Source organism: Bolinopsis microptera, chromosome 10 (assembly GCF_026151205.1).
Source record: "Bolinopsis microptera isolate Bmic1 chromosome 10, MBARI_Bmic_1.0, whole genome shotgun sequence".
Lineage (NCBI taxonomy): Eukaryota > Metazoa > Ctenophora > Tentaculata > Lobata > Bolinopsidae > Bolinopsis > Bolinopsis microptera.
The window spans coordinates 5095807-5118293 of NC_087081.1; the positions used below are offsets into that span (position 1 = coordinate 5095807).

At 34.5% G+C, this 22487-nt stretch overlaps 1 protein-coding gene across 2 annotated transcripts in view; it reads right to left on the minus strand.

Annotated features, from left to right (window-relative positions):
• Positions 1 to 14300, minus strand: part of LOC134821909 (rho guanine nucleotide exchange factor 12-like) — a 40402-nt gene extending 26102 nt beyond the window's left edge. Inside the window, exons 1-4 of one of the 2 annotated variants that reach the window (XM_063832732.1) lie at positions 14099 to 14300; positions 13511 to 13674; positions 13307 to 13359; positions 11043 to 11087 (exon numbers count right to left, since the gene is read on the minus strand). In XM_063832732.1, the coding sequence (XP_063688802.1) occupies positions 11043 to 11087; positions 13307 to 13359; positions 13511 to 13674; positions 14099 to 14258 (422 nt within the window). In that variant the 5' untranslated portion in view covers positions 14259 to 14300. Of the gene's footprint in view, positions 1 to 2793; positions 2883 to 11042; positions 11088 to 13306; positions 13360 to 13510; positions 13675 to 14098 lie in introns of those variants that run through there. The other variant, XM_063832735.1, reaches the window with a different exon arrangement.
• Positions 14301 to 22487: the final 8187 nt, after the last annotated feature.

Consider the following 22487-nt stretch of genomic DNA (forward strand, 5'->3'; position numbering starts at 1 on the left):
AGTTATAAAGTTATAAAGTTATAAAGTTATAAAGTTATAAAGTTATAAAGTTATAAAGTTATAAAGTTATAAAGTTATAAAGTTATAAAGTTATAAAGTTATAAAGTTATAAAGTTATAAAGTTATAAAGTTATAAAGTTATAAAGTTATAAAGTTATAAAGTTATAAAGTTATAAAGTTATAAAGTTATAAAGTTATAAAGTTATAAAGTTATAAAGTTATAAAGTTATAAAGTTATAAAGTTATAAAGTTATAAAGTTATAAAGTTATAAAGTTATAAAGTTATAAAGTTATAAAGTTATAAAGTTATAAAGTTATAAAGTTATAAAGTTATAAAGTTATAAAGTTATAAAGTTATAAAGTTATAAAGTTATAAAGTTATAAAGTTATAAAGTTATAAAGTTATAAAGTTATAAAGTTATAAAGTTATAAAGTTATAAAGTTATAAAGTTATAAAGTTATAAAGTTATAAAGTTATAAAGTTATAAAGTTATAAAGTTATAAAGTTATAAAGTTATAAAGTTATAAAGTTATAAAGTTATAAAGTTATAAAGTTATAAAGTTATAAAGTTATAAAGTTATAAAGTTATAAAGTTATAAAGTTATAAAGTTATAAAGTTATAAAGTTATAAAGTTATAAAGTTATAAAGTTATAAAGTTATAAAGTTATAAAGTTATAAAGTTATAAAGTTATAAAGTTATAAAGTTATAAAGTTATAAAGTTATAAAGTTATAAAGTTATAAAGTTATAAAGTTATAAAGTTATAAAGTTATAAAGTTATAAAGTTATAAAGTTATAAAGTTATAAAGTTATAAAGTTATAAAGTTATAAAGTTATAAAGTTATAAAGTTATAAAGTTATAAAGTTATAAAGTTATAAAGTTATAAAGTTATAAAGTTATAAAGTTATAAAGTTATAAAGTTATAAAGTTATAAAGTTATAAAGTTATAAAGTTATAAAGTTATAAAGTTATAAAGTTATAAAGTTATAAAGTTATAAAGTTATAAAGTTATAAAGTTATAAAGTTATAAAGTTATAAAGTTATAAAGTTATAAAGTTATAAAGTTATAAAGTTATAAAGTTATAAAGTTATAAAGTTATAAAGTTATAAAGTTATAAAGTTATAAAGTTATAAAGTTATAAAGTTATAAAGTTATAAAGTTATAAAGTTATAAAGTTATAAAGTTATAAAGTTATAAAGTTATAAAGTTATAAAGTTATAAAGTTATAAAGTTATAAAGTTATAAAGTTATAAAGTTATAAAGTTATAAAGTTATAAAGTTATAAAGTTATAAAGTTATAAAGTTATAAAGTTATAAAGTTATAAAGTTATAAAGTTATAAAGTTATAAAGTTATAAAGTTATAAAGTTATAAAGTTATAAAGTGATAAAGTTATAAAGTTATAAAGTTATAAAGTTATAAAGTTATAAAGTTATAAAGTTATAAAGTTATAAAGTTATAAAGTTATAAAGTTATAAAGTTATAAAGTTATAAAGTTATAAAGTTATAAAGTTATAAAGTTATAAAGTTATAAAGTTATAAAGTTATAAAGTTATAAAGTTATAAAGTTATAAAGTTATAAAGTTATAAAGTTATAATGAATCCGACTCTAAAAGAAAATGAATGCCACTAACCGCGGGCTCTAAGGGACACAGCTAATATTGGGGATACCTAGGAAAAATATAATTCTAAAGATATAATGGAAGCTGGGTAAATGCGGCTATATTTAGCACACTCTGGTAGTTCAGATTCTGAACTTCTGAACTTCAGAACAACAGCGCCTGGAATTTCTATTAGCATATCTGAAAAGAGTTAAAAGATAGAGGCTGGAGATGGTACACGGTAGTCCCGTTATGTAGACTCATATGAGTATTTATAAGAGTCTGTAGTTGCTAGACCTACACCAGTATTTATAAAAGTCTGTAGTAGCTAGACCTACACCAGTATTTATAAGAGTCTGTAGTAGCTAGACCTACACCAGTATTTATAAGAGTCTGTAGTAGCTAGACCTACACCAGTATTTATAAGAGTCTGTAGTAGCTAGACCTACACCAGTATTTATAAGAGTCTTTAGTAGCTTGACCTACACCAGTATTTATAAGAGTCTGTAGTAGCTAGACCTACACCAGTATTTATAAGAGTCTGTAGTAGCTAGACCTACACCAGTATTTATAAGAGTCTGTAGTAGCTTGACCTACACCAGTATTTATAAGAGTCTGTAGTAGCTTGACCTACACCAGTATTTATAAGAGTCTGTAGTAGCTAGACCTACACCAGTATTTATAAGAGTCTGTAGTAGCTTGACCTACACCAGTATTTATAAGAGTCTGTAGTAGCTTGACCTACACCAGTATTTATAAGAGTCTGTAGTAGCTAGACCTACACCAGTATTTATAAGAGTCTGTAGTAGCTTGACCTACACCAGTATTTATAAGAGTCTGTAGTAGCTTGACCTACACCAGTATTTATAAGAGTCTGTAGTAGCTTGACCTACACCAGTATTTATAAGAGTCTGTTGTAGCTAGACTAACATAGGTTTACCCTGCAACCATGAAGCTGGAAAAAAGGTTTTTCCTGGGATTCCAAATGAAATTTATTTGAAACTATTTAGTCAACCCTGGTAAAAGAGTCTGTAGTAGCTAGACTAACATAGGTTTACTCTGCAACCATGAAGCTGGAAAAAAGGTTTTTCCTGGGATTCCAAATGAAATTTATTTGAAACTATTTAGTCAACCCTGGTAAAACACTTACTTACTTACTACAATGTGTTACCATGGTTACTAACACTTACCCCTTAACCATCTTTTCCTCACCGAGCGGCTCCATTCCTTGCATCAGGTACTAGCTGAACTCTCTCTAGCATTGGTTCCTCCTAACACTGCGTGAGGTAAATATACTGTGAAACACATTACACTGGCAACACACATACTCAAAAACAGAAAAATAGCTTTTTAATGAACTGCAGTTGTTTAATTTCGTTACTAAATATCTCGTATGAATATCAAATGTGCATCCAGAAGCGAAGGTGGTACGGAAATATGTTGCAATCGGAAAAAAACAAAATTGAGCAATAACGAATAATTGTATTTGATGCTTAAAGATGAAAGCTGTTAATTATAATGAGACCAAACTGAAGCTGTCAAAATACAAATTCAGTTTCTATTTTGTAACAAACTGGAAAAAAATAAAACGGCTAAATTCTATAAAAGCTCCAGATACTATCCTTCAACTGGAAATCACACAAATTGTTTCTTCAAAGGAATATAAAGAATGAAGCAATACCAAAAAAGTGCAGGGCATAAAGCACTTTTGTGAAAATGCAAACCAAATTTGTATAAGTGACAGTTTTTGTAACGAAAGCATTTGTACACATTTACACTCCTATACAGGCCAGCAGAAAGCGAATGTCTCCTAACTAAATAATAAACTATTTCCATATAATTCTACTCAGTTCTAAGGACCATTTATTATCAGCTAATCTAAACGTTGCAAACTACTACTATCAAAAGAAATGAAAACTGGGCTAACACTTTTAGATTCCTGGTACAACAGAATTACTTAAATACCCAAATAGTGTAACCTCCAGGAATTCATACCCAGCGGTATTTGTAGGGTGCGGTGGACCACACCGTCATGAGTATTAGCGTGACGTTTCAGGAATCAGTTAGCTAGATTAACAAAAAGTTGTACTGCAGGAATTTAAGTCGATTTTAGGAGTCCGATGGGCGATTAAATATTATTAAATATTAAATTGTCAGCCTCTCCACAGTGCAATTCTGTAGAATTATACCCATTTCTGGTTATACTCCTAAAAAGGTAAAGAAGGTATTTATATATAGTCTGCGTCAGCTCGACAGAATTATCACCAAATTAAAGATGAAGCTTGTGAATGAAGGAACAACGTAGCCTCCTGCTAACGAATACGTAGACTCTGCAGCTTCTTTTTTTACGGAAAAGTTCGAAATTAAATGATCTGGCAGTTTTAAATTAGGCAAAGAAAGAGATCTTTCAGCTCATGATTGTTCGGGTCACCGATTTCAACGCACATAATAAACTGAGCCCAATTTAGCTTATCGAGCTCAGAACATTCAGGTCTCAACATTTTCAAAATATCTAAAAGATTACAAGGATGATATAGAAGACAACGGAAATTTCTGAAGAAACGCAGAATTTTCGAAAGCATGAGCATTCGGTATAGCTGCGTGTCAAAGGTTGACATGTATGTAATGCATTGCGAATAGCTGTCATTTTCATACCCAATTTGCACATGTTATTAACTATTATAACTCACCACAATACTGACAGACTCCGCAAGCAATCCTCGCGCTGTCATTGAACAACGTGATCAATAGTACGTGATTAAAATATGCACATATCATAATTAATCCAGATCTTAATATTCTAATAATTAAGATTATGACTAATAATTCTATTGGCGAACTTGCACACTAAAGTCTAAAGTACAAAAGTACAGAAAGGAAAACCAGAAAGCAAAATTAACTAGACATCGAGAACAATTGACTAATTCTTGTAATCCAATGCCGAAAATTCTGGAAGCATCTGAAACAAGGAACTGTTAAACCCTGAATTTCAAGCCATAGAACCAAAGGAGCCTACTTGAAAGACGAGCAAAACATCCCCTTATAAAGCGTATATAATACAACACGGTAGCAGTAGTGGAGACTAGATATAACGAGATATATAACCGTATATAGAGCCAGGGTAGACAATTTAAAAGCGAGCAGTCTGCAGCCTATCTTCCGAGTGCTATGTAACTATGGAAACCCTAGAGGGTATGTTAAATGTTGGATGAGACCTTGTGCTGTGCTAATATCTGCTTGTGTCTTACTTTCTTCAGAAATGGAGCCTCTGAGGAAGGTTAAGCGTAACTTATTAAACACAGCTGGAAGTTAAAACAGGGATATTTAGTTCTGTTCAATCTGAAGGTACGTGTTGAGAGAAAATAATTACTGGCAAGTCCGAAACTCCCGGTTTCGCTATTGATTACCTCGGTTAGTGTAGTCTAAAACCTTGTAATGTTACTTTTTATTTATTGAATGCACAATGATTTATTCATATTGAAAGCTTTACTAAAAGATGCCGAAAGATTATCAATTATGTTTAAAGTTATCTCGGGGTTTAGGTTCGTCACGACTCACGTTGTAAAGTTATAGTTGCTAGTATAAACACTAAACAAATGCTTCTTATACTATTAGTTTTTAAAAGTAACTCTCAGATAAGTTAAAGTAGATTAAACTATATTATTCAGATGATGTGGATTTTGCCAGTAATGATTAAGCGTGTCACACGGAACTTAACCCAAACTATACTTTTATTTTGCTATGTAGTTACAGTTTAAATTGACATCCCAAATTCATGGAAAACATAACAAATTAAACAAGTTATTACGGAAGAAAAGAAATTATCCTATTAGAACATAATTACAGAAACAGCCCTGCAACTCTAACCAAACCAACACAACTCCAGCAACAGTATGGCAACAATACCACTCCAGTGACGTTAATGATCACACTCCCTCCCCCCACGTACCAACCCCCACTAATCAGACACAAACACAACCAGAAAATAATGTACAACTCTAACAACAACGCAGTATAGAGATATACGTTACAACGTCGTATATTATAAAGGAGTCAAGCCAATTAGCTGGCTTGGGAACGGGCTAAATATACGCACTATAATTTACTATTAATCAAATTATACTACGTACACACTAACAGTGTGTGTGTGTTTTGCAAGAAACTTTCGATATACGAAAGCAAAGATTTATACATCAGAGAGAGAGAGGGTGTGAGATGTTTAAACGGATTTTCAGTTTGGCAGTTCATGGCAGTTCGTGACAAATTGTTGGCAAGTGCAGAAGAAATGAGCTTGGTGATGCAGGTAGCTAAACCAAATTATTGCACGGAATACAAAGCTAAAGCTAATAAATTAAGCAAACGGTAAAACTAAAAGCATTATTTCTAACTCTGCCTTCCTCCAGTAATACGGATACAAAAGGGCTCGACTAGTCCCTACTGCAGTACAAATGAGAAGGATAAATCAGATACGATAGAAGGAAGTTGTAGGGCTGCTCCACCCGGGCCACTATAACACTAACATACCATAGCCTACCAGATATATTGATATAGAGCAAAGCCTTTGATATAATCATACCAGAAATTATTAGACTACTACAGCTAGTGCTGACAATTATTAGAGCGCAATTTTAAAGTTTTACTAGACGGATCAGGTCTGTAAAAATACCCGAAAAATTTGAAAACGAACTTTTGGAGCTCCTGAGAAAAACAACGATAGCATGATGTATGCATTGAGCTGTATAGTGTATAATGGGTTAATTTTAGCTGAGCAAGCACCACGCTTTACTCTAAGTATATTTACATCTCCACTAGGAAATTAACCAGCATGGTGATTCAGATAATTGTACAAAATGGATGCTAAATATATTCAAATAAAAACACACATGTATAAATATAATCATATGCAATGTACTATTACACGTATAAGAACACGATAAGTCTGGGATAAATCAGACCGGGGTTGCAGGAGAGGGTAGCTTGAAAGATTTAAATCTCATCCTGGTAGCTGAGGTGGGCGCTTGAGTATCTCCCCCCAGCAACCTCATCTTGGTAGCTAAGGTGGGCGCGTGAGTATCTCTCCCCTAGCAACCTCATCCAGCATCCTGGTAGCTAAGGTGGGCGCGTGAGTATCTCCCCCAGCAACCTCATCCTGGTAGCTAAGGTGGGCGCGTGAGTATCTCTCCTAGCAACCTCATCCAGCATCCTGGTAGCTAAGGTGGGCGCGTGAGTATCTCCCCCCAGCAACCTCATCCTGGTAGCTAAGGTGGGCGCGTGAGTATCTCTCCTAGCAACCTCATCCAGCATCCTGGTAGCTGAGGTGGGCGCGTGAGTATCTCCCCCAGCAACCTCATCCAGCATCCTGGTAGCTGAGGTGGGCGCGTGAGTATCTCTCCTCATGAGCAACCTCATCCTCACATCCTGGTAGCTGAGGTGGGCGCGTGAGTATCTCTCCTAGCAACCTCATCCAGCATCCTGGTAGCTGAGGTTGGCGCGTGAGTATCTCTCCTAGCAACCTCATCCAGCATCCTGGTAGCTAAGGTGGGCGCGTGAGTATCTCTCCCCAGCAACCTCATCCTGGTAGCTGAGGTGGGTGCGTGAGTATCTCTCCTAGCAACCTCATCCAGCATCCTGGTAACTGAGGTGGGCGCGTGAGTATCTCCACTAGCAACCTCATCCAGCATCCTGGTAGCTAAGGTGGGCGCGTGAGTATCTCTCCCCAGCAACCTCATCCTGGTAGCTGAGGTGGGTGCGTGAGTATCTCTCCCCAGCAACCTCATCCAGCATCCTGGTAGCTAAGGTGGGCGCGTGAGTATCTCTCCTAGCAACCTCATCCAGCATCCTGGTAGCTAAGGTGGGCGCGTGAGTATCTCTCCCCAGCAACCTCATCCTGGTAGCTGAGGTGGGTGCGTGAGTATCTCTCCTAGCAACCTCATCCAGCATCCTGGTAGCTGAGGTGGGCGCGTGAGTATCTCCCCCAGCAACCTCATCCTGGTAGCTAAGGTGGGCGCGTGAGTATCTCTCCTAGCAACCTCATCCAGCATCCTGGTAGCTGAGGTGGGCGCGTGAGTATCTCCCCCAGCTTTGTACGACTACCTGCTCACGAAGCTCTATTATAATAGAGCAGCAGCAGCTCCCCATCCTAATATAGTACAGAATGTGCTGCCCTTTTAGGCTCACCAGAGATATGCTGGGCAATATTTGTACCGTTGTCATTATAATTATAGATGTTGAGCTGCTCCGATACTGTTTACGGCTTCGTCTATAATAAGATATTTAGTGCAGGTAATTATAGTTCAGTTATCAGTACTACTACTAGGATTCTGATCAGCGACAGTTTACTAATAGAATTAGAAGGGATAACAGTCCTGACACCAAAGCTATACCGCACGAGATATGGGTGTTTCACTTACTTGGGTTCAGTCTTATGACTAACAGTAACAGGATTAAGGGTATCGCGTGAGCGATGCAATTTTGGTATCTATATCGATGAATTTGGGAGCCGGTTCAAAAATGTTGTTTGAACGAATTTGTGACCGATCAGGTTAGCATGAAATTAATTTGAACCATTGAAAGCTTATAGTTAGAGCCCCGATTCTTTATCTTTTCTAGTTAGTAAAACTTTTTTCCTTTTAAACGTATTAAATGTAAAAAAACAAATTCAACAATCTATTACAAAAGCCCAATTTTACAGTTTTTTGGGATGAAAAAAAAATTGTTCAAAAAAATCGTTTTAGTCGGGAACCGTGTCATTTCGAAAACAAAATCGCTTTTGTCATATGACATTAAAATGTTTATATATCGATATACGTGTAATTTCTTAAACAAAGAGAACTTGCAAGGGTTTTTTAAGCAATTTTAAGTCTGATCCCACATTGTTTTATGATATTTAATGTTTCTGAACGATTTCCCTAACCCGAATCTCATCGTAGACCATCAACAATTATAACTATGTCCCAAGTGACTACAAAAATTATATTCGACAAATACGAAACACCCAATCCTTTTCGAAATTGAAGGCCAAACATTACCATTCAATTTAAATTAACAAAAAAAAACTTAAAAGTATATTATATGAAAGGAATATATTATAGCTGCACATGAATGACCAGAAAATTGAATTCAATAAGTATTCAATCGTTTTCTTTCCTAAATTTTTAGAAAATTAAAAATTTTTTTTTGCAGCAGATCTTGTTATAAATTCGACTATCCCAAAACCTGGCTTTATCTTCAATCTCGACCCGTTGCTCATATGAGACCTGTTCAAAATAAAAGTGTGCCACGTTCTACCTCTCCGTCACTCTGGGTTGCAACAGATCAAGTTAGAATGTGGTAGTAACAATATCAATCATTAAGTAAAGATCATCAGATATAGTCATCATTATTTTTACTTTAAGGAAAGTAAGTGTCAGTAGCGAGGGGATATTGAGTTAGTGTCACGCACACTTACAGTTACCACATGGCGTGACATACAAACGTCAAGTATTATTTAGGTTTATAACTTAAAATGTCTTAAAATCTCGAATGATCCTATTATGAGTTTCAAATAACCCATTCCATGACTGACTAATATCAATAATGGTGCAAACATATCCCTTATGTAGGTGCTGATTGATCTAAGAACAATTTACACCGATAAACTATACATAATGACTCATTAACAAGGCATAAATAATGATGCATAAATGAAAAATTAACGTATGTCCTTACTATTGTCACATAGATCTAGGGCCTGAACATAAATTTCCATTAGCTCTAAAAAACTGAAGAAAAAAAAACAGCTTGCGAACTATGCACATTTGCGCCGCTTAAAACAAGTAATGAGCAAATATAAAAACGTTTAAATATTCTTAAATTCTACTAGTCCTAAAAACGAAAAGAGAATTGTAAGCCTATTAGCACCTAATAACATGGCACAGTACACGTACAGTACCGTGTACGCATCTTTGACAACACATGGTCAGGACTGCAGAGTTGGATGTTATCCAGCACCAGTCAAGCACCCCCTTTGAAATATCGTAAATCCTAATTAACATGACCGTGAAGTTGTGAGACTGAACACGTTAATGAGCTCTCAGCTGGACGTTCTCCCATATGTTATACAAGTATTAAACTGTCATGTAAAGCACATTAAACTGTATATGATGACGTGAAAGACAGAAAGCGGGGGCGCTAATGAAGGCTGTTTTAGTCAGACTCAAAACTTCAAAAGAGAAAAAAAGAGAAAGATTTATGACTCATAAATTATGAGAAAATTATGAGAAATGCTTTCTCCTTTCTCTCCGAAACGATGATTGGTATTTCGTCCTTCTGTCGGACTATCCCACGACACGTCTGTACATTACATAGTCGCTAGGAAGAGCTGATGACCCTGTTATAATTACTGTATACTGGAGACTCCCCACCACATACTGCAGCTACTCCTGTCACGAGACGTTCTGGTGATTTATTGAGGAAGTCACCAGGGTTACCAGGGTTACCAGGGTTACCAGGGTTACCAGGGTTACCAGGGATGTCACTACAGTTACTCACACTGAAGTTGATATCAGTTAATTTACATGTTGTAGGGAGTTTGTCCTGTTGTATGTTTAACTGTGAGGTTGAACAGAACTCAGTGAGTCAAATGTTCCAACGAAATGATCTATTAATTAACAATGATCTACGAACAGTAATCCAGCCAAGTGATGATGGCCCCGCAACTCCGCAAGCAACCCCCGTTCTTGTATGAGCTATGATATGTTGCATACAACATATGATGCTCAATAAATCTACAAATTCTTCGAGTTACAATGTAGTTATATATTTGGTTAACTGTCTCAAAAATGTCTGGCCACCTGGGCTTGTCAGCGAGGTTGCATTGGTAACAGCGAGGATTATCGAGCAGATATGTAGGCGAGGATTGCTGGCGCCGGAGCTTTTAATCTTGGCTGCTGATCAGATGAGAGGAGTGGTCAGGGTGGGGAAAAAGGCTGGGTCCTCTGAATAGTGTATCAGTAGCTATATATAGCTATACTAAGAGGGTCTTATATATGCGACCCTCTTAGTTATTTATCTTTCACATATAACACTCTTGTTGAAAGGGTAATATATCATTATTATCTGTGATCAGTCAAATTTTTGTCGTATTAGCCGAAAGACTGAGACTGATAGGTAAACATGTGTTACAAGTTGCTCCACGAGGATAAGCTGAGTTCTTGATAAATACAACCAGAACTCACATCCTCCGTCTCGAAACAACATTGGTTGCTGTGATAAGGCCCTAAACCTTATACTGCTGTATAAGCATTAAGCATTATCTTCGTTAGTATTTTCTGTTAGTGTAAAGATGTAAGTACTAACGAGACAACATCAAAATATGGATAAGAAGATATGACATTCAATTTAAATAATTAATGAATAACATTAAACGTAAAATAAAAGTAAAAATAAAGACAGCACTAACCGAGGCGAGAGGAAGGAGTGATGCAGGAGATGTTTTACTTTTTCCCTGCCAAGAAGTGTGTTATAAATTATAAATTATAAATCATAAGTTATTCATTATTCATTATTCATTATTCATTATTCATTATTCATTATTCATTATTCATTATTCATTATTCATTATTCATTATTCATTATTCATTATTCATTATTCATTATTCATTATTCATTATTCATTATTCATTATTCATTATTCATTATTCATTATTCATTATTCATTATTCATTATTCATTATTCATTATTCATTATTCATTATTCATTATTCATTATTCATTATTCATTATTCATTATTCATTATTCATTATTCATTATTCATTATTCATTATTCATTATTCATTATTCATTATTCATTATTCATTATTCATTATTCATTATTCATTATTCATTATTCATTATTCATTATTCATTATTCATTATTCGTTATTCGTTATTCGTTATTCGTTATTCGTTATTCGTTATTCATTATTCATTATTCATTATTCATTATTCATTATTCATTATTCATTATTCATTATTCATTATTCATTATTCATTATTCATTATTCATTATTCATTATTCATTATTCATTATTCATTATTCATTATTCATTATTCATTATTCATTATTCATTATTCATTATTCATTATTCATTATTCATTATTCATTATTCATTATTCATTATTCATTATTCATTATTCATTATTCATTATTCATTATTCATTATTCATTATTCATTATTCATTATTCATTATTCATTATTCATTATTCATTATTCATTATTCATTATTCATTATTCATTATTCATTATTCATTATTCATTATTCATTATTCATTATTCATTATTCATTATTCATTATTCATTATTCATTATTCATTATTCATTATTCATTGTTCATTATTCATTATTCATTTTTCATTTTTCATTTTTCATTTTTCATTTTTCATTTTTCATTTTTCATTTTTCATTTTTCATTTTTCATTTTTCATTATTCACCCTTAATGCTTTAATGTAAACAGGCAATTAATGTTTGCCCAATGTTTAGGTATCGGTTTATTAACGATAGTATTAATGATAAGTATAGTACTATCAGTGATCGATTGATCAGCAATTTAGTTTCTAGAAAAGGTGGCCTGAAATATTTTAAAACTTTACCAAACTTTATTTAAACAGACCACAACGATGAAAAAATTGACAAAAATATGACAAAATTTCGGTTTTTTAATAATTTTGAATACCTTCGAGTTAGAGCGTTCATTGTACCGTCCACGTTCGAAAAGGTAGCTATTTTCGTAGTCGAAAAGTGCACTTAGTATAAAAGTGGGGCTAGATCAGAGCAAAGTTGGGCTGATGAGAATTAATAAAGTACGTGAAAATATAAGTTGGGAGGACAATTCTTAGAATCGGAAATAGTTTGAATTTGATCGAAGAAGGAGGGAATTTGATTTAACAGTAATGGTACGTAACTTAAAAATTTGCATTTATTGGTCTTCAAAGCACTCTTTTACTAGTTTATAGGCGACTACATTTCATTTTTACTGTAAATCGGCTTGAAAAAATCATCCAAGAGATCAAGAGATCGTTAAATGAAACTAAAAAGGCCTCACATTCCTATACCATGTACATCAATCATTGTTGACATTATTAGTGCAGCTATAATACATTGATATACTGATTAGCAATATTCATATTCTAAAGAGGCGTTCTACCATAGTTATTGGAATCTGTTGCATATATTACATACCTGTCACCACTTATATATACAGCTCCTTGCTGGTATACACAGCTTTATATGCAGTGTTAAACATAATATATGTGTGATGTGTTCAATTGATCCTGTAACGGGTGTCTGATGGGGCTGAGCTTGTTTCAATAAATGGGGTCGCGGCAAAAGGATGTTTATATAATATATGGTGGCAAGATTACCACATTTACTGGGAACGTTTCTGATAATATTTCGCACATTGGCTGGCACTTACGTTCCGGTAGTGCGTGCCCGATTATGAATTTGGATTCGTGTGTTCTAACTTGTCGGTCAACAATTCTCTCTCAAGCTCGAAATTAAAAAGAAATTTGGCTGAATCTTTATAAGTTTATATGCTGGTTGCTAATATACCAGTCTTTATTCTGGCTACCTAAACGCTTGTAAGAAGCTAAGCGACCTTTAATCAGGTCTGTCGGAATAATTGCCTTTAAGTTCAACTCACTCTAGTAATTAATTAATTAGTAATTAATCAATTAACTCACTCAAGTTCATGTTCTGCGTGGTGTGCCGCTGCAGCTGCGTCTTGTAACTTGTGCTAGAAACATTTTAAAAATCACTTAATTTTTCAAATTGTACTAATTAGAAATTAGAAAAGAAAGGTTGATTAGCAATTACGACTGTAGATTTTGAGTACCTCAGCTGGTTTAATTAGGAACTGAATGTTTCAAACCAATATGTAAACTAACCCGTATGTGAAGCATTGGACTCTGATGCCTCCTCATGGGAGCAGGTGAGTTGGGCCTCATCGCAATATTATTGTTAGAGCATCCAGCAGAAGCAGAAGACACTCTTCGTCTAGGATAGCTGTTTGGAGACAAATGAAAAGGACTGTGGGGGGCGTCCATGGACCCTGCAGAACATTCCGTGTTTGCTCCTTTAGAAATATATTTGTTTAGCAGAGAAATTTATTGGATATTATAGAAACTTCGCTGATCGTGAGCACTTCTTCAAGTATTATATACAAGGTACACAATCATGACGAATAAGATAATTTAATCCTATATAATCGAAGAAATCAGTTACCTCGTGAAATGAAATTTGACGGACACCAAACATGGTAGCATATGCCCATAATGAATGATTGGCTACCCAATCGTTGTGATAATAATATGATTTGTAAAGCTTCTGGCAATTGCTCATTGCGGCATGATAAGAGGTAGGCTCAAATGAATCCTTTGATAAATCAAGCAGACAGTATCATCGTATATTACACCCACAGCATGTAAAACCAGTATTTTAAGGTATTAATAAAATGAAAAAAGGTGTTGACTTACGTTTTCTAACCCTTGTAATGTCAACAGGAGGAGCCTCCAAAGACAAAGATATTCGTTTGTGTTTAGGTCCAGCGGGGGGTTTTGTCTGCTTGTTCTTCTCTCCGGACATCTTTCTCGATATCTTGACTTTCTCTCCGGATATTTTCCTTACTACTTTCATGTCTCTACTTTCTTTCAATTAGTAGTCATTATACGTCATATCACTTCTGGAAATCACAGTGCTGGCAAGCACGACCGTTGCATTTATTGTGGGTATACTATGTACCCCATTTACTATTATACCCCCTTTACTATTATACCCCCTTTGGTACACGTTACAAGCCTCTTTCGTGCACGCGAAGCGTGCACTCCGGCAGGAGTTTTTCATTAAGACTCATTAAGACTCATCGGAAGTCGTTCGACAGATTTATTTTTAGTTCAAAACATTCTAATTTGATGTCAAAGATGACAGGAATAAAAAATAGTTATGTTGAGATTTTTAAGAAATTTGCATAAAATACTCGCCAGCACTGTTATACGAAATTCGGTAAAAAACCCAAAATCGCCATATTCAGGTGCCTTAAAAACCATGTTAAAATTGAGTTAGAGATCTGAAATTTTTTAGGACGTCTAGACGTTGACCAAATCGATTGCGAAAAAAGTTTCAAGATTCAGGAGCATCGGGAAATGGGTTTTCTAGAACCCCTGTTTTACGACAGATTGTCGTGATACATACATACATATACATATACATATATTTTACCAAAACCCATAATCATGGGTAGAGTGGACCGCTGCCAGTGTCTCTCTTTCCCAAACAAAAGGAAATGATATTAATTTGATTGACCGTTCTCAAATGCAAAATGATACCGAGAATGAAATCAGTCGCTCGCTTTTCCCATTCATTCACGGCTTACAATCAATCACATGCTGTAAAAATTCCTTTGGGTTGCGTTCGGGTCGATATACCTAGTATTTCGGGATAAGGGTGGTACTGGTAGTTAGTATTCATTCACGGCTTACAATCAATCACATGCTGTACAAATTCCTTTGGGTTGCGTTCGGGTCGATATACCTAGTATTTCGGGATAAGGGTGGTACTGGTAGTTAGTAAATTAGCTGAAGTTTATTGAATCTTTATTGCTGAGTACAGCTGCCTTCGGGTAGTTCTTCTTAATCTATTACAATTGTAAATTAATGGAAAAAGCGAGCGACCGATTTCATTCTCGGTATCATTTTGCATTTGAGAACGGTCAATCAAATTAATATCATTTCCTTTTGTTTGGGAAAGAGAGACACTGGCAGCGGTCCACTCTACCCATGATTATGGGTTTTGGTAAAATATCATCTCTTTTTGATTATAATGTCATATCAGGATACTTTATAAAATCGAAATATAAACTGATGTCTTCATTAATAAGGAGGAAGTTTCAACGATTTCGAAATTTTTACTTAAAAAACATTTCCTTGTGTTTAAGTAAGCATATCGGTCTATCACTGACTGAACATAAAACATTATAATCATTCAAGTTGCCATTAACTTCATTTATAATGACATTGAACTGTCGTGGTAAAGCAGAATTTGTTCGAAATCACGAATGAGCATAATTCTCACCGTTCGCACGTGCAAACTTTGAGCGGACGTTACGTGCGCATCCAATACTGAATCGCCGTAAATTTTTGCATAGCGGTATTTTATATATAGTTTGATAAGCGTGCAAAGTTTCAAAAGATTTCAAATAGAACTTGGATCACAACGGGACTCCAAAGTTGATAAAAATCGTGAAAACACCAATTTTCAGTGATTTTAGCAATTTTTAATCAATTTGGGCGTGTCCCCACGTGTGCAACTTTTTGATTTTCAACTTTAAAACTAGCCTAATGCACAATTTATACCTATAGGAAGCAGAACTGAGCTCCACAACCCAAGGGATAGCCCAACACCAGAGAATACTAAATCGCAAAATTGACGTTTTAAAAAAATAATTTTTCAAAAAAGCACTAACTTCAAAGGCAAATATCTTTATGAAGGAGTAAGATAAGAAAACTTTCCGGTAGATTTTCAGAATGCTTGAACAATTATCTAAGGTAAAAATTTCCTCAGATTTTAAATAAAATTACATCTTAATGGTTTAAAATTAATTTTAAAAGTTATTACTTTGTCGAAAATCAAGTTTTAAAAACGGTTAACTTGATGACGTCATCAAGGGGTGTTTATGACGTCAAATAATTTTTTTATACAATGTAAACTAAAGTGTAAACAATTATTTTAAAGACCTGTGGTCGGAAATGGCTGTATCTTTTATACTTTTGAATCTATGGACACCTAAATTTAGGATACAATTGACTATATTTGACTGTCAAAGCGTCTATCCCTGAATATGTATCACGACAATCTGTCGTAAAACAGGGGTTCTAGAAAACCCACTTCCCGATGCTCCTGAAGCCTGAAACCTTTTTTGCAGTCGATTTGGTCAACGTCTAGACGCCCTGAAAAATTTCAGATCTCTAACTCAATTTTAATATGGTTTTTAAGGCACCTGAATATGGCGATTTTGGGTTTTTTACCGAATTTCGTATAACAGTGCTGGCGAGTATTTTATGCAAATTTCTTAAAAATCTCAACATAACTATTTTTTATTCCTGTCATCTTTGACATCAAATTAGAATGTTTTGAACTAAAAATAAATCTGCTGAACGACTTCTTAATGCCTGAAAAACTCCTGCCGGAGGCGGCGGCCTTCGGCCGCCGCCTCCGGCCGGAGTGCACGCTTCGCGTGCACGAAAGAAGCTTGTAACGTGTACCAAAGGGGGTATAATTATAGTAAAGGGGGTATAATAATAAATGGGGTACATAGTATACCCACAATAAATGCAACGGTCGTGCTTGCCAGCACTGTGATTCAGGGATAGACGCTTTGCCAGTCAATTATAGGCTACATTCAGGTGTCTGTAGATTTGTACCTATAAAAGATACAGCCATTTCCGACCACAGGTCTTGCAAATAATTGTTTACACTTTAGTTTACATTGTATAAAAAAAATTATTTGACGTCATAAACACCCCTTGATGACGTCATCAAGTTAACCGTTTTTAAAACTTGATTTTTGACAAAGTAATAACTTTTAAAATTAATTTTAAACCATTAAGATGTAATTTTATTTAAAATCTGAGGAAATTTTTACCTTAGATAACTGTTCAAGCATTCTGAAAATCTACCGGAAAGTTTTTCTAGCTTGCTCCTTCATAAAAATATTCGTTATTGAAGTTTGTGCTTTTTTGAAGAATTATTTTATAAAAACGTCAATTTTGCGATTTAGTATTCTCTGGTGTTGGGCCATGCCTTGGGTTGTGGAGCTCAGTTCTGCTTCCTATAGGTATAAATTGTGCATTAGGCTAGTTTTAAAGTTGAAAATCGAAAAGTTGCACACGTGGGGACACGCCCGAATTGAAAGAAAATTGCTAAAATCACTGAAAATTGCTGTTTTCGTCATTTTCTGTCAACTTTAGAGTGCCGTTGTGATTACAGTTCTTCTTGAAATACTTTGAAACTTTGCATGCTTATTAAGCTATATATAAAACAATTACATGCAAAAATTTACGGCGATTCAATATTGGATGCGCACGCAACGTCCGCTCAAAGTTTGCACGTGCGAAAGGTGAGAATTTTGCTCATTCGTGATTTCCAACAAATTCTGCTTTGCCACGACAGTTTAATGTCATTATATATGAATTTAATGCCAACTTGAATAAGTATTAAGTGGCATATTCAGTCAGTGATCGACCGATATGCTTCCCTAAACACAAGGATATGTTTTTAAAGGAAAAATTTCGAAATCGTTGAAACTTCCTCCTTATTAATGAAGATATCAGTTTATATTTCGACTTTATAAAGTACCCTGACATTATAATCAAAAAGAGATGATATTTTACCAAAACCCATAATCATGGGTAGAGTGGACCGCTGCCAGTGTCTCTCTTTCCCAAACAAAAGGAAATGATATTAATTTGATTGACCGTTCTCAAATGCAAAATGATACCGAGAATGAAATCGGTCGCTCGCTTTTCCCATTCATTTACAATTGTAATAGATTAAGAAGAACTACCCAAAGGCAGCTGTACTCGGCAATGAAGATTCAATAAACTCCAGCTTGTTCAATAAGTAATAACTACCACCCTTGTCCCTTACCCCGAAATACTAGGTATCGACCCGAACGCAACCCAAAGAGATTTTTACAGCATCTGATTGATGTAATCAATCGAAACTTATTTATACAATTCGTAAGCCGTGAATGAATGGGAAAAGCGAGCGACCGATTTCATTCTCGGTATCATTTTGCATTTGAGAACGGTCAATCAAATTAATATCATTTCCTTTTGTTTGGGAAAGAGAGACACTGGCAGCGGTCCACTCTACCCATGATTATGGGTTTTGGTAAAATATTGTTATATCTTTATATGAATTTTAGAGGGAATTATTATAAATATCAGTGAGTTGTATCATTTTCGACAATAGTTGGTTTTTTTGCGGCAAAATCCCACGAATAGGATGTACTAAGTAATTTGTTTGCTGTTGAGGCATTATTCTTTCTTGCTTTGATGTTTTCTTGTAATGAAAATGTGCGGAAGACGTTAACTTTTACTTTTGATTTGGACTTTATTCAGTTGGCATAATTAGTTGGTAATTTTTATGTAAATGCCTACAAAAAGGAAAGAATCTTTTTAAAGATTTTTGCAGAATTTTCACAAGGTTCGGTTCCTAAATTGAGACTTGATTATGCATTTTCCTGCGTTAATGAAACTGGTTTTAGACTTAAGGCACAACAAATAACACAAACTAAATCAAACCGAAAATAAATTGAAACGTGACCAGTACCTGAGTAAATCAAGTGACCAGAACTTGAGTCACGTGACCATGACCTGAGTCAGAGTAAATCACACTCCTTGGAAAATTTCGCTTGAAAGCAGTACAATTTTCTGGGTGATCAATTAAACTCAAACAAGAAGCGCCCTCAACGGGAAGTATAAACGGCATCTGACATCTGTTCCGATTTAGACAAACCTAAGACTTCGGGGCGGGAAATCCTGACAATCTCGACTGTTTATTAGCCTTTGATCTAAATTAAAGTGTCATCTGAAACACAGTTACAAGGAGCAAACTGTTTTACAAAAGTGCTCAAAATAGCTGGCATGAATTATAACGACGTTTAACGTGAGTTAAGTGACTTTTGAAAGTATAATGAGCCTGATAATCAAATATCAGGAAGCTAAGATATCCGACGTTGAAATGGAAATTTTGCTTTATTAAATGTAAAACCTCTCTTGAAAAGGAGTGATAATAAAATTAAAAATGATATCACAACAAATAAAATAAAGCAAAGGCCAAAACTGTATAATATAAAAGCTTGAGACGAGAGCACGGGGAAAAAAGAGCTCGAAACTGCAATAAAATTACACTAAAAGCTCGAAATATGGTCGAAGCCAGCTGTGTTATAATCTACTTGTAGACACTAAGACAGCATACCAAGTCCCCAAAATCACGTCCGCCCACGGTTTTGACCGGAGAGTCTCTTATTTGCTTCTCAATTAACATTAATTAAGAGGCCAGCTGTCACAGTGTCACGAGCTCGTTATAGGTGTGTTTCCGAGACGACACACGTGACGTTACAATGTCTACAGTACCATAACACAGCCACTATAATTACTGTGAATATATATGCATCGTGATGGAAACGTTTTAAGCGGGTAAACGCCAGTCCGAACCGTGGCTCCATAACATGAAGCTGCCTCGTTTTAATAAAGCACTATAATACACCTTGCACCAGATTTGGAAGCCCCTGAACACTGAACCAGTTAACGCCTCACCTAACGAGATTAACAAGAAAAATGCGGGGGTGTGATGGTGACAGAGAGAAAGGTTGCAGCAAATTTAAAATCAGAAAAGTGGCAAAGTCAAATAAGGAAATCCCTTTAAAAGTCACATCCCACTCTACCGGGCTCTCTACAATAAGCTTCACAAGGTGATTTAAGAAACTGTTGAATTCGCGAGAAAGAAATGTTAGGTGCATATTTCATCATCACTGAAAAGTGCGCTGTTACTGTTACTGATGATAATACAATTATGGTATTATACTCCAACTCGGCCAATCTATTACAAATAAACAACTTTTTTTGCTCTCAAGTTTTAACCGTCTTGTAGAGTTGTAAGGTAATTTTCACTAAACTAAAAACAGCTAAAAACAGCTAAAACAGCTATAAAACAGCTAAAAACAGCTAAAAACAGCTACAAAAGTACAAATGACCGGGCAATTTAATCAAAGTATCAAAATAGGATGGTTTATAATGCAAGCCTTTAAGCCGATGGATATTGTATCAACATGCAGCTTATATCACTCCAGCAGTTGCACTGCAGATTTACTGCCGCCGTAACATTGCGACACCCTGGTTTAATGGAACTGGTAAGATCAGACCAAACCAATATACCAGCTGGGATCAAACTCTGGTTATCTGTGTGGGAGTTGAAATAAATAACCATTTTACCTTCACACAGACATCGAACGCTGTAATATAAGAAGATGACGATCAGATCTCGTTGTTAAATAACCATTCAACCGATATTTGCTAGAGTTTTATAAGCAGTATAGTAACTGAACCAGGGATTTAGAAAGATTAATCGTAAACAAAAATACAACCACACGGTGCCTTATTGCGTTTGAAATTGAATTGGTCATATTTTTTTTGATAATTAAAACCTCCATCGGCATTGTGGGCTAGCTCACAAGTATTTTCAATTGTATATCGTAGGGTCAAAACGAAAATTAAGAGGTATCAATGATGTTACATTAATCAAATAATCATACTATTTACGATTTGAAGGCTTCGATAAATCTGACAGCTTTTAGCATACCTATATAAGCTTACAATAAAGCCACCAATTTGAGGCGGAGTATACGACAATTTAGTATTGCATAATATATTCAATCACTTTATAGATCACACTAATCTAACGGTTCCTATATGGCTGTTGCAACCATAAACAATCACAAAACTGCCACGATATGGCTTTTGCATGGCCTCGTCATGGCCAGTTCAAATTTTGAGAAGACTATCATCCTGTCCAGTTACCTTAGATGTAAGCAATAAGGATTGCAACTAAACGAAATGGAAGCAACTCGGAGAGTATCATACCACGATTATAACAGAGTGTAGATATTGTTCAGGGTAGCAATAGCATACGTTAGTCGATAGCAGAAACTGGAAGCATGCTAATTAATTTAAAGGGGTCCTGAGGCCGATCCTCCTGCGCTTCCATGGAAAGGTATTTGGAACGGTTTATGTTTGTCATCTTAAGTTGACAACTTTACCCCGTGTTAAGAAGCTGTTTTCAAGGGCCAGTATTACGTTCAGTGACATGACAACTTTATTGGAAACTGGAAAGGTCCATGTACAAAACAGTGAGGTAAAGCGTTTCCCAAGGTTGTCAAACTCGAAATCAAAATTAATTATAACGAAATTGAATGAATTCTGGTGGGTAATTAAAACAGTACTCGGATTTAATGTTGACGTTTAAAAGCAAACATAAGTGAATATTACCATCTTATACACTTATAATTCCTTAATTCCTGCTTTTAAATGCCACTGTTAAATTATTGTCATATTATTATGATTACATATTATGATTACATGTTATGATCGCATATTATGCGTATCTAACTCTCCTTAAATTTGATCAAATTGACTTAAAGTAAGTACTTAGCGTCTCGAAGTTAATATTAGACGCTTCATATCTTCTGACACTATTAATACCCATTTACGTTGTTTGAACCTTGTGAATTGTAACTGATATTAGTGAGGCTGATAAGTAATGATATGGCGGTGATTGATAAGTAATGATATGGTGGTGACTGATAAGTAATGATATGGTGGTGACTGATAAGTAATGATATGGTAAAAAAGTTAGTGATTGATAAGTAATGATATGGTGGTGACTGATAAGTAATGATATGGTGGTGACTGATACGTAATGATATGGTGGTGACTGATTAAGTATTAGAATGCGGTTGTGACTGATAAGTATGATATGGTTGGTGACTGAAAAGAAGTAATGATATGGTGGTGACTGATAAAGAATGATATGGTGGTGACTGATAAGTAATGATATGGTGGTGACTGATAAGTAATGATAGGGCGGTGATTGATAAGTAATGATATGGTGGTGACTGATAAGTAATGATAGGGTGGTGACTGCCAATGTCTGCTCATATACCTAATGTCTGATGTCTCCGTCAATTTGATTGGTTCTACTAAACGGAACCATTTAAATTCTAAAACTTGAGTTGATAACGTCTAATAGTTAATGTGCACGCTTTAAATAAGGAAGTTGTGGAACCTAGCCTCAACGAATTTATTA